The sequence below is a fragment of the Rhinolophus sinicus genome, linkage group LG02, assembly GCF_036562045.2.
Source record: "Rhinolophus sinicus isolate RSC01 linkage group LG02, ASM3656204v1, whole genome shotgun sequence".
NCBI lineage: Eukaryota > Metazoa > Chordata > Mammalia > Chiroptera > Rhinolophidae > Rhinolophus > Rhinolophus sinicus.
Window position 1 is genome coordinate 92,244,191 of NC_133752.1, and position 18,229 is coordinate 92,262,419.

Sequence of the window (18,229 nt, forward strand, 5' to 3'; positions counted from 1 at the left end):
ATCAAGTTTTAATGTCATTTTCTTGGTTAATAATAAAAGAAGGCAACTGTAGCTTATCAAATGGGTACCCCAGCTTCCATCCTCTTGGATATGGCTCCCTTCTGGATGATGTTTGAAATGAGCTATTTTAGAAACTAGGTAGAATATAGTAGAAAATATATTGCCTTTGGAGTAAGGTGGTCTGAGTTCTTATCTGCTCAGCTCATGGTTTGTGAAGTGACTATGTGCGTATCACATCTTTGAGTTTCAAATTTCCCAATCTGTGAAACCACAGTGGTGGTCAAAGCAATACTTTAGGGGACTCTGCATATTAAAGAGAAAGTTGCCATAGTGGCTGTGAACATGGGCTCTGGAGCCTGAGGTTGAAGCCCAGGTCTTTGTGCCATCACTGGGAAGTTGCTTAATCCCTCTGCATTTCTGTTTCTTCCTCTGTAAATGAGGGATCAAATGGGGGGGGTGAGAATCATTGTTGGGGTCCCTGATAAATAGCTCACCTCATCTGGTCCTCATTTCTGAAACAATTGAGATAAACATAGAAGACAAACAGATAGAGAGAAAAGTATTTTAGAGATAATGGCTTTAAAATCTGCAGGCATGTATGTAAAATAATACTTCACATCAGAATAAGCATATTCACCCAGAGAACAGCTGACTCTGCTAGAGAAATACAGGACTGACACTTTGGGGGAAGCCCTTTACCATAGGCAAGGGATGGTATCAGAGTGCATGCCTCCTGAAGACTGGCTGGCTCACAAAAGGTGGGGGTGAGTGAGAGACAAAGAAGATTAACTGAACGTGCCTCACTTATTCTCTAACATCATCAGTCAGTTACATCCGCCTTCTCTCACTGGTAAGAGTAAGGGGTCAGTAATAGCAGTGTTACCACCTCAGGAACGTTCCCATCCATGGAAACAGGCAAATAAGCATCGGCTCCCATTAGTATTATCTACTTTATGATTATGTGAGGATTAAATAATTTATATGTGCTAAGTACATGGAAGATAATCTGGCACAGAGTACACACACACTTATCTATTATTATTTCTGTGTTTATTACTTGGATATTGTCTGGGAAGAGTAGGCACTCAAGAAATGTTAGTATCTTTATTTTGAAAAGGAGTTTCCTCTTGACCAGAACTCTGGGCTTAGTGATTAGAAACTTCTTCACTTAGTGAAGGTCTCCAAACTTCCCAGATTCTCAAGGATCATATTTATGATTCCATGTCCATATCTAATGGATAAAAACACCATGAACCTATTAACTCATAATGGAAAACATTTGATAAAGGCCAGTCATGGAATCTTTTTAGGGTCAGTTGTCATTCTACGTGACAGGACAAACAAAATCAACCATTTGAAAATTTGCCTCATTTATTTATATTTTATATAAACTTATTTATTAGGTTTATTTTTAGTTTGAATGAAATTTACCATTAAGATCTTTCAGAGTCTCTCATTAATTGACATTATCGGGAAGAAAACAGAATGTTCTTGTCCATACAAACACCTGAATGTGAATGTTTATAGCAGCTTTATTCATTATTGCCTAAACTTGGAAGAAACCAAGACGTTCTTCAATAGGTGAATGGATAAATAAACTGTGATACATCCTCCAGATAATGGAATATTATTCAGTATTTAAAACAAATGAGTTATTGAGCCATGAAAAGGCATGGAGGAACCGAAATGCATATCACTAAGTGAAAGAAGCCAATCCAAAAAGGTTACATGCTGTATGATTCCAAGTGTATGACATTCTGGAAAAGGTAAAACTATGGAGACAGTAGAAAAAAGATCAGTGGTTGCCAGGGGAGAGGGTGGGGGACAGGCGGAGAGGATGGATGAGTAGGCAGAGCACAGAGGATTTTTAAGGCAGTGAAAATACTCTGTGTGATATTATAATGATGGACGCATGTCATTATGCACTGGTTCAAGTCCGTAGAATGTACAATACTACAAATGAATTATAATATAAGCTATGGACTTTGGGTGATTATGATATGTAAACGTAGGTTCATGCAGTGTAACAAATGTCCCATTCTGGTGGGAATGTTGATAATGGAGGCTATGCATATGTGGGAGCAGGAGGCATATGTAAAACTCTGCACCTTCCCCTCAACTTTGCAGTGAACCTAAAATTGCTCTAAAAGTCTTAAAGATAAAACAAAACAAAACAAAACAAAACAAAACAAAACCCAGAGTGTCCTTTGTTAGTGCTAGTCATTTGAGAAATATTATGAGTTGAAACACCTGCCATTCCTTTCTAGGCCTGGAGGCACTCATTAGCCTATCACTATTATTAAAGACTTTCCGTGTTATGTAGTTTTTTCCTCTTTAATATTTCTTTTTTTGGGTTTTGGTTTTTGTTTTGCTCTGTTTTGCAGTGTAAATTGAGACTACTCTTTATTACCTGGGGCATGTTAACTATTTTTAGCTAAACCAATAGTTTGATAGAGTTCTATACTTGGGCAGCCACGGATCTGTGATGCTTTCTAGCGTAGCGCTGCTCTGCTATTCCCCTTTCTCCCTTTAACCCATCCATGGGGTCTCAGTACCACATGTTGGCTTTTTCTCTCTCCCTAGTCGGGGGGTCCTACTCAGCACCAATCAGCCTCCGCTTAATTGTGACATCCCCTTAGAGAAGTGAATGGTCCTGGGTTCTCTCTAGGCCTCAGCCATGTTTAATTCACCACTGAGTGGGGGAGTTTTAGCTCTTCCTCTGTTCTTTCTTAATCCTATTTCTTGACTGTAGTACAGGTTTGTCTTAGACACTACAGGTGAGTGAAAAGAAAAAATAAGAAAAATCCCCTCAGTTTCACCATTAAGAAGCCCATTACAGGTCCACAAACTCCAATCAGCCATTGGGCAGTTTAACATTTGGAAAGCAGTAAACATTTGAAAAAAAATGAATTTTGAGGCAAAACTAACCTGACCTGAACCAGGTGAGGTCTCTTTAGGCAGTTCATGTAGTGATGGGATTGATTTACAGTGCTGCCTCCAAGCTCCCTGAGGGAACCATGTAACCCATACCATATGTATTAGGTTAACATCCTCAACCCCGAACTCCTCAAAGCTCAAAGCCCAGCTGGCCCCAAAGACGTTAGATAAAGAATTGCGGGCCTGTGTTCACATTCTGGTGTGAATCAGTCCAGGTTTTATACACACAAACACAGACACAAGTACACAGTACACAACAATGCACAGTCACACACAGATACATACGTACAGTGCTATTTAATACACAATAACACACGTGTTATTAAATATTTCAAATAGGAAATACAGAGGGAGGCAAATACCCATGTATTCACACCTTAGATTAACTAATGTTAATGTTTTGTTTGCTTATGATGTTAATGTGTGTTTGCCTATAAAGATGCAGCTTTGTCCTCTTTGTATCCCTTTCTTTCCCATTTCTTAGCCTCTTCAGTAAATAAAATGCTAATATTGTGTTGGTTTTAATCTGATTTCTCTAAGTGTTTATTCATAAAATGTGGAAATATGCAGGAGGATTCTAGCCAGCTGGTGTTTTGCTTCATTCTTTTATCAACAACAAATGGAAACAATGTTATACCTACAAATAGTCAATCTACCTTTTAAATATTTATTTATTTATTAATTTAAAGTTTATTGGGGTGACTTCTTAAAATATTTAAATATTTCAGGTTTATCCTCTTGGAAACAGGCTTCTTTGACCCTTGAAATTTAGTGGACTGAATCATTTAAGGGTGACCTTAGTCATCACCTGGCCTTCAGTTCATTGTGAATAAACTCTGAACGTATTTATACAGTGTAATCCAATCCAATCCAAATACTGGAGAGGGGAAAAGCATTAGACACCTTGACCTCTGTGTTCGCTTGTAACCATGAAATTCTGATTCCTTGCGGTCCTTTTGATATTTCTCGTACACATCATAACAGAGTGCAAATTGCTTTGAGTTCCTTAGGAGATAAGCACCCTTAGTCAGGCTCTCATTCTTCCTGGGGGAAAGGAATAGGCTTACTGTTTATTCTTTAAGAACAGCAAATTAACAGCTTTAATAGCCACTCCATTCCCTGTACAGTTTTTATTGGAAGAATGTGAGTCAAATAGTTAACAGTAGTCTTTCCAATCTGTTTTAACTTGACCTGCTCATTTGATATGTTCAGCTTTTCACACAAATATATTTATTTGATTTACATTCCTCCCCGCCAACTGCTGTTCTTAGTTTTCATATCTAGAGGTGGTACTTCTTTCGGAGTACTGTCCATTGATTTCCAGTTGGTCTACTTTCTTTGAGTTTCCTATTAAAACATACTTGTGTCATATTTTAGAATTCATTTTAAAATGACCCTTTTGTGAAATTTTCTAGTAGGATTGATACCATGTTTATTCTTTATCCAAGTCAATTATATAAATCAATAACAATTTCCTGACATTAGTTGAAGGTTCAGTGAAGCGTAAGATTTATAATATAAAAGTGAATGCTGGTCTAGTTTTGGTAAAGTTGTTACATCCTCAGCCTTCTTGATCTAGGGCTTCATTAAATCCTATTTTGTCAGGTAATTCTGTTTTTGCAGTGTCTGCTAAACACCAGTTATCTCCTTACTTCATTAGAGTGATGCAGTGTAGCATAGTCATTAAGTGGCTCAGGTTACATATTTTTCTTACTAGATATGTGATCTTTGGGCAATTATTTCAGGTCTCGAAGCTTTTGTTTCCTTTGTTCTAAAAATGAAGATGAAAATAGCACCATCTTCACAGGGTTAAACAAGTGAACATGCCTTGTATGTAGTAAGCTCTAAATAAATGTTAGCTGCTGCTCTTATTGATACCGCCATCATTCAAAAATTACTATATTCCAGTTTTTTCTTGTTATATTCCCGCCTTCTCCATTTCCTCTTTGATTCATATTTATTGTTCTTGTTATTCTTTTTTTTTTTTTTAAACAAGATATCGAAGCACCAAAATGTAAATATGCTTGTTGAGTATTTCTCTGGAAAAGCTTCCCTTGGTTTTGTAGGTATAAAAAATAATCACTTCATTATAAACAGCATTTATAAGTGGTGATTCCTAAAAACAAAAACAAGAAATTATTTTGCTCATTCATGAAGTTATGTAATTATAAATGAAACAAATTTCAGCAAGATGCTGAAAAATGGTTTTAGAAAAAAAATGCATCTATTACTATATTTCATTTGAAATTCAAATTCTCAAGTTGCCTTGAGAATCTTATGAAATGGAGTTTTCACTCTTCCTTCATCCATGGTTGAAACATCTCTTCTGAGCAACCTCTTTCTCACTTACTAATTATTAACTGATAGTGTAGTTCCCAAAAGGAATGGTCACAAATCAAAATATCAGCTTGGTCACAACAAGCAATAAATGACAGGAATAGTCAAGATGATTTTGAAATCATCTGATGATTTTATTTACAGATAGAATATACATTTTTAGAGGAAGTGACCATTTTTCTTTTTAAATTTAGAAGTAATTAATGGTAGAATTATAATTTTTCATTTCATCGTCCTAAATGTCATTGTATAGAAGTAAACAATCAGAGATGTTAATGAACTAATATCATTTTTATTTGGCTTTGGAAGTTGTTTTATACATTTAATATGGATATCTAAAAGAGTCTAGTGGTTCCCTTCATAAAAAATAAATATATATAATCATATTTTAAAGACCTATCCCATAATTCCACTTCAACTTATCCCAGGGGCCCCCACTCCATTCAAAGAATAGAGGTATGTGCCTCTCTGGGGCACAGAGAACTGCTTAACCATTGTCTTTTCTCCAGCTGTTTTTCTTTTTTTTTGTTTTTTTGAGTAGTGCAGGACTTCAAATATGGTGGTCAACAAATGCTTGTGTAACAAGTCTCCAGAATTACACATCTATATTTTAATTGAATTCAATCCAGGGTGTATTATAATAATGAATAAAAGTAAAGCTTTCAATATTAAAGATGTCCCAAATAAATTAGAATAACTTAATGGTGATAAGCATAATATATTTCACAATTACAATGTCTGTATATATTTCATCAAAATCCTTCTTTAAAACCTGTCATTATTTTATGCCTCTTGTATGAAGGCCAAATTTCTCAGTTGGCCAAGATTCTACAGAAACCAGTTCTAATTAGAATTTTTAAAATTAGGAAAATTATATACATCTCATTATAAAGTATCAAAAATTACAGATAAGGCAATAGTTACTCTTGACCACCGTCACCTCCCATCATTGTTTTTATCTTGAGGTAACTATAGATACTAATTTATTTTTACTTGTAAACCCTTTTATATTTATGTAATATGTATGTAGATACCATATATATCAACAAATCTAAACCATTGTATGTTTTAACCTCAGTAGTATCATACCATAAATTTTTTTCTGTAACTTAATTTTTTACTCGGAAACACATGTTGAAGGCCTTTCCATATTGGCACATAGAGATAGATATTATTTTTAACTGGCATAATAATCTAAAGTCTATGTCATCATTGATTTATTGATTCACATTTGAATTACTCCTATTCATTTTTTATCAAACCCAGCATTGAAATAAACTTTCCCACACAGGCCGTCATGTGTATGCCTATGAGTGTCTCTCTAGGGAAAATGCTGACAAGTGGGCTTAATTTCTATAATCTATGCTATTTTTTTTAAATTAATGCTATCCAGTTGGGCTGCACCAATTCATGGAACCTATCCTTTCCATCTACATATTACTGAATTAATTATTTGTTCTCTTAAAATCCTATACTCTTATGTAGGGGGGAAAGTTTTCCTCAACCCTTATAGACCTACTACTCTTCAGACCTGGCTGAGTCTGAAAATTAAACTGAAAAAGCAGATTGACAGGAGAAAAATATATGCAACTATTTAATGTAAATTTTACGTGACATGTGAGTCTTCCTTTATAAGGACAGGAAGACCTGAAGAAACAGTTAATTCTGAGTGTTTTTATGTGAGGTTTGATGAAGACTAGACAGTCATGGAAGACACACTAGGGCGAGGAATCAGAGGGAAGTGCAGTTATCTGAGGGCCCTGAGCAAAGCCCGTCCATTCAGATTCCTCTCTGCGTCCTTTTGTCCTCGGTGATAAGGATACTCCTTTCCTCCAGATATAGGGAGGGCACCTCTTATGGGAAGGCATTACGATCTGATTCAGGGGAAGATCCGAAAGTTCATCCTGCACATCCCATTTCTCAGATACCCTCAGCTTGAAACATTCAGTGTGCCAAGTTGCCATATTTTGGGGTAGCATGTTTCAAACCTCATTACAATACCAAATGTTTTCTAAGTATGCCGAACATGTTCCCATCTCCTTGATTTTGCTTGTAATATTATTAGTTTCTCAAAGTAACAAAATCTTAGGCAGCAATTATAACTGAAGTTTAGTATTACTTCAGATCTTTGTTCAAATTCTGTCTCATATTCCTGGCAGAGAAATAATGAAGTGCTTTTCTTTGATTCTCCTACTGTGTTTCCCCGAAAATAAGACCGGGTATTATATTAATTTTTGCTTCAAAAGAGATATTAGGACATATTTTCAGGGGATGTCTTATTTCTTCATGTACAACAATCTACACTTATTTAAATATAGTCATGTCATCTTCTAGAACATTGTTATAATGTACTAAATGTGTCCGTCTGGCTGATTATCTTAACTGGGGCTTATTTTTGGGGTAGGTCTTATTTTCAGGGAAACACAATAGTATCTTATACATCTCTCTTATATGTCACTACTAGTGTAGTTTAGTTGTTAATGTGTCACACCAAGTAAACTGTAAAATCTTTGATATCTGAGATCCTCCCTGATAAGCTGGAGATGCATTATTAGCTATGTCCTCCGTTGGTGGTCCTCCTTTGTGTCCTTAAGATTCCAGACATAATCTCTGTCTTTTATTTATTTATTTTTTAATCGTAGAATAACAACATAATAATGTGAGTGAATAACGAGAGCAAATAAATTATATGAGTCATTATTCAGAGTGTTAGACTACATTCAATAGATGCCTCTGAATGCTTTAGCATAAGAATATTACTAACCACTGTATATGGTTATTAACCACTGTATGTTTTACCTCATTAAATTTCTGTATATGTATACATAATATAGAAGAGTAAATATTCTGATATGAAAATGAATCATTGCCTCCAGCAGACCCATTAGGAATGAATTCCTCTCTCAATTAAATAAAGTTGTAAACCACACAGTTGATTACTCCAAAGAACACGTTTTAAATGCACATGACTCCTAATATTTCCAGTGGGAAGGCGATCCTTCAGAAGTGATGGATTTTACAACTTTTCATTAAAACAAAGTTACCTAAGTTATTAAGGTCACATCAGAAGCTGTCAAAACAGTTATGACTTTATAAGTTTATAATTTTAATGTACTGGTCAAAACAGTTTTCTAAAGTTAGATGGGAAGATGTGACAGATGCTAATGAGCTTCTCTACACAAAGAAATGTGATTTTCAGTTATTTACTTTTATGGTATTTTTAATAATTTGTCTTTTTATAATTATAGTTGATTTTAGAAGCAACTGTTTTATCATCAAATGCTACCGTTGCTCTAGATGACATCAGTATATCCCAGGAATGTGAAATTTCATATGAGTTACTTCCAGGTGCGAGCATAGTAAACAAAGGTGAGTTTTTTTCGTTATTAGTTTTTCAAAGTAACAAAATTGTCATTGCAATTTTAAACATTGAAATAATTAGTTCTTCTTGATGTCAAAATGTAAAATATATTAGAGTCCTTCAATAATATAGCTCACTAATACCTAATACAAAGATGTGGATTATGTCACATGTCCTTGAAAACTAAAACATGTATAATTTTATTTATTTACTTTTATTTTTAAATTGAATTTATTGGAGTGATATAGGTTAATCACATTATATAAGTTTCAAGTGTATAATTCTATAATACATCATCTATATATTGCATTATGTGGTCACCACCCAGAATCAATTTTCCTTCCGACACCATATATTTAACCCCCTTTATATCCTTCAACTTCCCCCCACCCTTTCTTCCTCTCTGGTAACCTCTATACTGTTGCCTGCATCTACTTTTATGAGGTTGTTTGTTTGTTTTATTTGTTCATTTTTTTGTTTCTGTTTTATATTCTACACATAAGTGAAATCCTATGGTTCTTGTTTTGTTCTATCTGACTTACTTCACTTATTATGGTATTCTCAAGATCCATTCATGCTGATGCAAATGCCAGTATTTCATCCTTTCTTATGGCTGAGTAATGTTCCATTGTATGTATGTACAATGTATGTGTCTTCTTTATCCAGTCATCCATTGAATGACACTTAGAGTTGTTTCCATGTCTTGGCCACTGTGAATAATGCTGCAGTGAACATAGGGGTACATATATCTTTACAGGTAACTGTTTTCTGATTTTCTGGGTAGATACCCAGAAGAGGGATTGCTGGGTCATATTGTTACAGGAAAATAGGGTCCTTGGCTTCACATGGGAAACAATGCAAACATGAATGATATAGAATTTAAAGTAAAAGTAAGTTTATTTAGCAGAGAGTAAGTAAGAAAACAAAGGTCACCCCATAGACAGAGTGGTGGTCTCTAATTGCTAGTGAAATGGAGACGCCCTCCATTCCCCAGGCTAGGGTTTAGGTGTGTTTTCTGCTTCCATGGAAAATTCATTGCTCTGGTGGGGGAAAGGAGGATAGAAGAAAAACGTGAGTTTTACTATAGTAAAATGCAAGAAGAATAGAGGCAGCACAGCCTGTGTTCTCTTTCTGTGGGCTTAATTACAGGGATGATCCTAGTGGAATCTCTAGTCTTTGGAGAGTTTGCTCTGTGTGATTGATTAATGTCTGCTTGAGTTCCGTGTCTTAAAGAATGTAGGCAGCAGGCATGGAATCCAACTGCTTAGTTCCTTCTTCTGCAAAAACAGTCCTTGTGCCCCTTCCCTATATTAAAATGCTAGCTCTAGTCTTAATTTTTTGAGGAACCTCCATAATGTTTTCCATAGTGGCTGTAACAATTTACATTTCTACCAACAGTGCACAAGGGTTCCTTTTTCTCCACAGCCTCTCCAACACTTGTCCTTACTTGTCTTGTTGATAATAGCCATTCTAACAGGTGTGAGGTGGTATCTCATTGTGATTTGAATTTGCATTTCCCTTATAGCTAGTGAAGTTGAACATTTTTTCATACATCTGTTGGCCATTTGTATGTCTTCTTGTGAGCAGTGTCTGTTCAGGTCCTCTGCCCATTTTTTAATTGGATTGTTTGTTTTTTTGTTGTTGTTGAGATGTGTGAGTTCTTTTTTAACCGTTTATCAGAGTTTTGTTTGCAAATATTTTCTCTCATTTGGTTGCTTGCCTTTTTATTTAGTTAATGGTTCCTTTTGCTGTGCAGAAGCTTTTTAGTTCGATGTAGCATATATATTTTTTAAAAGGTGAAAATATATGTCACAGTCTAGATATGAGGCTCTCTTCCAATAATCTATACTGTGGCTAAAATTGTCACATACAGGTATTTTAATTATAAAAATTATGAAAGAATTTTAATTATTTTGCATATTTTAAAGCACTATAAAGATTCAATTCTATTTTAATTTCGTTTGGCACTTCAAATGAATATATAATGAAATTCATGTTTCAGAATTACCTAGGATTTAAAAAAACTTATTGTGTTTAGAAATGTGACTAAAGCCCAACCAGAAATTTAATTCTTGACCCTAAAATTCTGTTTAACTTCAAAACATGGTATACTCAAGTAACAGGTGGAGTTTGGCTAATTCTTTGACTGAATATTTTATAGAGAATTTCAATTAAGGGTCAGAAACATTGTCATAAAAATGGATCCCAAATACTGACATTTTTTTGAAAGTCAAATAGACATTTTTGAAACAATAACCATTATTTAGGTTCTGCAAATGCATTGAAACAACATACATCGTGCCTGCAGTTACTTTGGCATGCTAACACTGATGGGTGTTTCCTTCTGACCATTCCTACTCCCTGTGTCAATTAGTAGACAGTATTAAAAGAGTTGCCTGAGAACAGTCACACTTCATTTTTTCTTTATCTGTATAGATGAAAAATATTCACATGTGGCAATCAGGCACTTCATATATTTTAAAGTTATGTTTCCTTAAACAACACAGTAAGTGGGAAAGTTGCATTATTATAGGAGCTAAATATATTGATCAAGGATGATATCAGAGAACAATTCTGGATTGAGAACTGGATTAAAGAACTTTTAATTAAAGGTCTTTTATTAAAGTCATCTTTCATTGGAAAGATTGTATAACTCCATGTACCAACTTTATATTATGTTAACATGTAATTACTTTATTCAGAATGTGTGCCCTGAACGTATAATAAACCTTTCTAAGCTCTGTGCGTATGTGTGATTCTGATAGACATCGAGGAATGCAAAGCAGCAGACTTAATGACTAATGAGTTTTTGAGGGTTAACCAGCATTACCTCGTTTCTGTTATTTAATTAAACATTTTCCTTCTCCTAATCGAATACCACATCACCCGAATTGGAATAGTAGAAAGGCATTAAAGTTGACATTGAAGAAAATGTAATTGGAGGCAAAAGTGTGGCTAAGAGTTTTAATTTATCACTAAAATTAACCTTAGCAGAAGTCTCAGAGTACTTGATCTCACTTACAGAGAATTCTTTTCATACATTAATTCAAAACTCGTTTATGTGTGCTTCAATCTGAACACCAGCTCAGTTGGATATAGTAAAATTCTAATTAGACTAAAATTTTATGAATTATTTCTGAAATTGGTTTTACACACACACAAAAAACATTTCTTACTGCTTTTGCAAATTTGTCCAGAAAGTAGGATTTGTCCATAATAGGATCTCCTTTATGGAATTTGGTATTACTACCAGGCAGAAGTTTAGGGACAGGACTGCAAGGAGAGTTAAAAACTATGCCAGGTTTCACTGGTAGTGAATTATGTTCGATCTGAGGGGCGGAATGGCCAGAAATTTACCTGGACCCTGTACTTGAATTACAGCTTTGGAAAGCTTTGCTTGGCTGCACCAATCTGCAACCCCACCAACAGTGCTAGTGGTACAACCCTTCAGAGCACTCCTCAGAGCATTAGCCTTATGTTTACATTTTTTTATTAGTTTAAGGTATACAAAACAATGTAATACTTAAACATTTACACCCCTCACAGAGTGATAACCCCCTACCCCATTCTACTACCCCTCTGACATCATATATAGCTGTTACGATTCCATTGTCTCTATTCCCTAGGCTGTACTCCATATCCAGTGACCATATATATAATTATAGTTGACATTCAATATTATTCAGCTTCAGCTTCAGGTGTACAGTGCAGTGGTCAGGCATCTACACCATCCATGAAGTGGTCTCCCTAATAAGACAAATGCCCATCTGACACCCTACAAAATCTTTACATTATTGATTATATTCCCCAAACTGTCTTTCATATACCCCATGGCAATATTGTGGCTACCAATTTTTGCTTTCTGATCTCTTTACCTTCTCCTCCATCCCATCCCCCTCCCATCTAACAACCATCAGTTTTTTCTCTATATCTCTGATACTATTTCTGTTTAGTTTGCTCATTTATTCTGATCTTTAGGTTCCACATATAAGTGAGATCATATGGTATTTGTCTTTCTCTGTCTGACTTATTTCACTTAGCATAATGTCCTTTAGGTCCATCCATCTCGTTGCAAATGGTAAAATTTCATTCTTCTTTACAGCCGAGTAATACTCTATTATATAAATGTACCACAGTTTCTTAATCCATTAGTCTGCCAATGGGCATTTCAGTTGTTTCCATGTCTGTGAATAGTGCTGCAATAAATATAGGGGTGCATATATTTGTTCAAATTAGTGTTTTGGATTTCTCTGGATAGATACCTAAGAGTGGAATTGCTGGGTCATAAGGTAGTTCCATTTCCAGTTTTTTGAGATACCTCCATACTGATTTCCATAGTGGCTGCACCAATCTGCAATCCCACCAACAGTGCACGAGGTTTTCCTCTTTTCCACATTCTCGCCAACACTTCTTTGTTGATTTATTAAGGATAGCCATTCTGAATGGAGTGAGGTGGTATCTCATTGTGGTTTTTATGAGCATTTCTCTGATGATTAGTGAGGTTGAGCCCCTTATGTTTACTTTTGCAGCAGCACACACACAATGAAAATAGCAAATTGTACTCTGATTTGTACAATGTTTACTTTTATCCAGTTTCTTTATCCTAAGCATAATTAAAAATTAGTGTTCCTGAAACAATTATACATTCTCTTTATTTGTTGAAGAAGAGGATGTTTTCTCCTCTCCATTTCTTAATTTTAAAGGTGGATGTGTGCCACATGAGGATGCAGGCTGTATTGCATCCAGCAAGGTGTGTGATTTTTCCATCTGATGGCTCAAATGAAGCAGATGAGGCCAGTGGTGATGAGTCAGTACGTTAGTCACTTAGTTGCTTTGTGTGACATTTAGTCATTAGTACTTAGTTACTTGGCTAAGATTTATGTGCACATATTTACTCTCTGAACATAAAGTGCATACTACTCAAGTAAGGGGTTTTTAATGTAGGCAGTCAGAATTGAGTTCACGTACAACTGAAAAGACTTGCAGTTGAAAGCAAACAAGATTAGCTTTAAAACAGTAGCAATGAATGAAGATATGTTACTTTCAGTCTTGCTGTGATGGAGTACAGAATTTGGAATAAATGCAAGAAAGAACTCAAAAGACAAGGACAACTTTATATTACAAATATTCCCTTATTAAATTCTTTCTGCTATCATAAGAATGCTTACTCTTATTCTACACCATTGCCATTCCAGTATAATTAATGGCAGAGGATTGCATAATGCTTCAGAATGTATTTTTCAAACTGTAGTGCATTAATCAATAAATTGGTCATAAAACAATAGATTGTGGCCAGTTCCATAATTTTTTTAATTTTTGAGGGTCCCCTTTAAGTTTCTTCTTTTTCAAGGCCATGTATCTATTCTTTCTGTATTACACCTGTATTGCTCTAATGTTATCCTAGCATCCCTGGAAAATTAATAAAGAAGGAAAACAAAGGGAGTGTTGGTGGTGGATAAGCTTTGGCAAAAGTACTTAAATAACTGCTATTAAAGATAATGAAGACAGATAAGAGGGAAGGTTACAGAAGTATCACATTGTATTGATCTCCCCCCATACCTGAAATGAAACTCAAGATAGTTTTAAGTCAAGACAATGGCAGGCGGGGGAGGGGAAGCATGGACATATTCGTGGGTGTGATGAGGCTCAGAATTGGAGAGCATCTCCACAATCCATGCAGAACACAGATCAGATTGTTGAGAAAAATCAAGGCCATTGATGGGTTTTGATACATTGCCAATGTCGCCAAGCTGTGACTCACCACACACCTTTATTGAGTGCTCTGTGCCAAGAGATTCAGTAAAGAATAAAGCATGATTGTTCTCCTCAACTAACATAATCTATTAGGTAAGAAACACTTTGTGATTAGTAGTGTCGCATTGTAATTATAACTAGAACAGAGGTGTAAAGAAAGTGCTATTTTACCTGTGAGGAGGTAGAGAATGTTTTTTATTGAAGGTAGATAATTGCTCAGCAGGAATTTCTTAAAATGTTTTCTGGGTTTTGTTTTGTTTTGTTTTGTTTTGTTTTGCTATTTCAGAAAAGTTACCTATTGAAAGTTATGCTGGAGATGAACAGTTCTAAGCCTGTCTCTGATATACATTAGGACTGCTACCAAATGTACATTAGGGACGTTATCTGATAAACTCTTTTAATGATCAGAACAGGCACTATTACCCTTATTTACAGACTTTCTTATCATTTAGTGTCCATTTAGGAAATAAAACAACACAACTGGAAATTTGAACGAGGAAGACTCTCTATAAAAAATTATTACATGGTAAAAGGTAGCTACCTACAAAAAGAGGTAAAAGAGAACAGTAAAAAGGAAAGGAACAGCAAATGTAGGGAACAGCTTGTACACCCAGGGCTGAGATGGAGAATCCAAGGGCAGAATACATTTGGATAACTGTACCCTCCCCCAACCCAACACTGAGATTTAGACTTTATTGGGGAAGGTGTGACTGGGACCCACTGGAATGTGGGGGAATTTGCTGGGATGCTGTGGGCTAGATTTGGATCACTGCTGGTGGGCCAAAGGAGAAGTTATCTACTAGGATGCCTGCACTGCTTACCAAAGGGTGACTAGACAGTGGGTCACTTTACATTGCTGGCAGCTGTGGGCAAGAGAGAAAAAAAAAGTTCCCTGGAACCAAAAACAGACACTCCTTCCTGTACTATGCTTTGTGGTATCCATCCTGTGCTCCTATGGACAGAGCCTAACTTCATGTGAGCTGGTCAAAAGAGAAATGTTTGCAGGGTTCAGCTCCAGTATCTCAAAGCCGGGCAAAGAAGGAAAGATTTGGAGCTGAGACACATACATTTATAACTAGCACCCTTGCCTAATGTCTCGTTTGTAATTGGTGGAACCCCGTTTTAAATGCAGGTTATCTGTCTCCAGAATTCCTCTTCTTGACCACACAATATTAGCCTTTCTGTCCTTTCAAAGTCATCATTAAATTGAGAATGACACTTGACAGAAATGAAGAGTTGCCATCGTGATCAGATTAAGCAACAGAAACTTTGAAGCCAGAGGTAAAGATTTCACTTTTTGGAGGAGAAATCAAGCCCTTTGGTTGTCATGCCCTAGGATGTCAGATGATAACAGGAAATTCTGCCTAGAAGTTTAAATGATTAATATCCTTAAATAAAATAAAACTTAATCCTTTCCCTTACGTAATTATTTCTTTAATCACAGTACATTTCATAAATCTGAAATGTGGTAAATTGCCTTCCATTCCTAGAGTGTGTTTCAGGGACTTAAAAGATTGTTTTACAGACATGAAGAAAATATGGAGATCATTATTGGTGACCAGAGTGAAATGAGTTCAAAATTAACAAGTACACTCCAGTTCTCTAGAGTCTTCATTTTCACTTTTTTGCCTGACTTTTCTGCAGAGCTAATTTTATACTGGGGACCTGTTTTTGCATAGAAATGCTAATTGTTCATCCCATTTTTATGAATCTGCATTCATGGTTCTGGTAGTGAATTGAGATGAACTAAAGGCACAACGAGAAATTCTGAGGAATAAGAGGAGTCTTAGGTCTTCACTGCAACAAGGAGGGAGGAAGGGCATGCATTTTAGGCTGAGCATGTATGTCTAACATTGCACTAACCAACATATCAATTTCCCCATAGAGAATTTAATTGCCTGAAAAAAGTTGTTTTTTGCAAGGGGAAAAAGACAATACCACCATCAAGATTTCTTTTTATAAATAATAAATCATCCTTAAAAGGAACATTGATGTCCTGGAATTTTAAATATTTAATATTTTGATGCAATTTATTCCGATTTTCTCGTTTTCACAAACATCACTAAACCAACTTGATTTAATGATAATGGCCTACCTCAAAGGAATTGTTAAACTTACTAAGAATTTATGTGTTTAATGCGTCTGAAATATCTTCAAACCTTTTGGGAAAAAAAATATGTTTTAATCCATTTTGGTAAAAGAGAGAAAAAAATTATTGCATTAAAAAAAGTTCGGGATATATAAAGATTATGACATTTTCTAGAGTTTTGATAACCTTGAATGATATAATTGAATGTTTCTATATTCATTTATATCATAACATAAAACTACAATTATTTAAATTGAAACCTAGGTGTACAGGTTTTCAAGGAGCTCCCTTCCTTCCTTCCTTTCTTCCTTCCTTCCTCCCTCCCCCACCTCCTTTCTTCTTTCCCTCCCTCCTTCCCTCTCTCCCTCCATCTCTCCCCAACCTCCTTCCTTTCTTCCTTCTTACTCTCCCTCCCTCCTTCCTTCCTTTCATTTGTGGACAGTTAAAGATACCACACACTGGCTATGATGTTAAATTAAGTTTCTCCAATATTTATTCACGGTAACGGAAGAACTGAAGTACTTACACAGCAGGCCAGATCCAACATCTCAGCACAATTTCCTTTGGCCTTCATACGCTAACAGGTTTAGCTTCAGGGTAAAGCGTTAGCAGAATTTCTGTCTGAGCCTGGGAGAAACATATCAGAAACATCCATGCCAGAGTGATTTTATACCAGGTTTGTGTTGGGGTTTATGAAGAACTTTGACAAATAATCTGTATGTTTTCTATTAAGAGAATGGTTAAAATTATCTCAGTATCTCAGCTCTCAAGGACAAACCTGAACTTGGCATCCGCAGGACAAACCCTATCAGGATTTGGGGCCCGAGTGGGAGGCAGAGAGTAGAATCAGTGCCCGGGTGTGTTCAAACAATTCCACTTTCTGATAAGTCCATTTCCCCTGCATAGGTTATTTGAAATCAATATGGCTCTGTCATCATTTTTAAGGACATCTCTTTATTTTTCTTAGATTAAAATGGTTAGTCTGAATTATTTCTTTAGACTAGGAGCTAAAATTGAATTTTTGGTGTAAATGGTTATTTAATGACACTCACTGCATTTTGCCTTTTTTTTTTGGCTAACGGCTTATTATGTTAATAAACAGTCATATCAGCAAAGTAGAAGGGTTCAACTTTCACTGTGCAGTTTGAAATTTGCTTTCACTTCTCTCAGGGTCATGAAGATACCATTTAGAAGTTCCCATTATTGCGAACAAATATTTAGTTTTCTATAAGACTAAAACTGCTAATATTGCTTTACATAGTGGTTGCTTTTGTTTCAGAAAGTAACTTATAAATGAAGATTTCATGTGTCACATAGTATCAGTGATACATTTTTTACAATGTCCACATTGGATAAACAGGACACACACACACACACTCACACACACACACACACACACACACACACACACACCAGTATGCCTATAAATAATTTTTTTCCAGTCTACACTATGTAATGTAGATGAGAAAGCCAACTCTGTACTTTGTAAATATATTTTAAATAGTCTCAAATAACATTTTCTGAGTTCTATAATTTATTTCTCTCTAAAAACTATTTAGTCTGAAATGCCTGTCCTTTGTTTCTCTAAAAATAGATCTGAACAATTTCTCATTTTCTTCTTTTCTCTCTGCTCACGGAAAGAAACACTGGCTTAGTATCAATAAAGCCTAAGCAAAAACAGGTCATACAGTATAGGAAAAAAGGAGTGTCTTCTTATTGTTCTGTTTTACTTTTTCAAACTTAGATACGGG

The 18,229-nt window shown here is 35.5% G+C and overlaps 1 protein-coding gene across 1 annotated transcript in view; it reads left to right on the plus strand.

Moving 5' to 3' along the window:
* Positions 1 to 18,229, plus strand: part of MALRD1 (MAM and LDL receptor class A domain containing 1) — a 541,690-nt gene that overhangs the window by 81,790 nt on the left and 441,671 nt on the right. Inside the window, exon 14 of the mRNA XM_074324842.1 lies at positions 8,523 to 8,643. Coding sequence (XP_074180943.1) covers positions 8,523 to 8,643 — 121 coding nt within the window. The remainder of the gene's footprint in view (positions 1 to 8,522; positions 8,644 to 18,229) is intronic.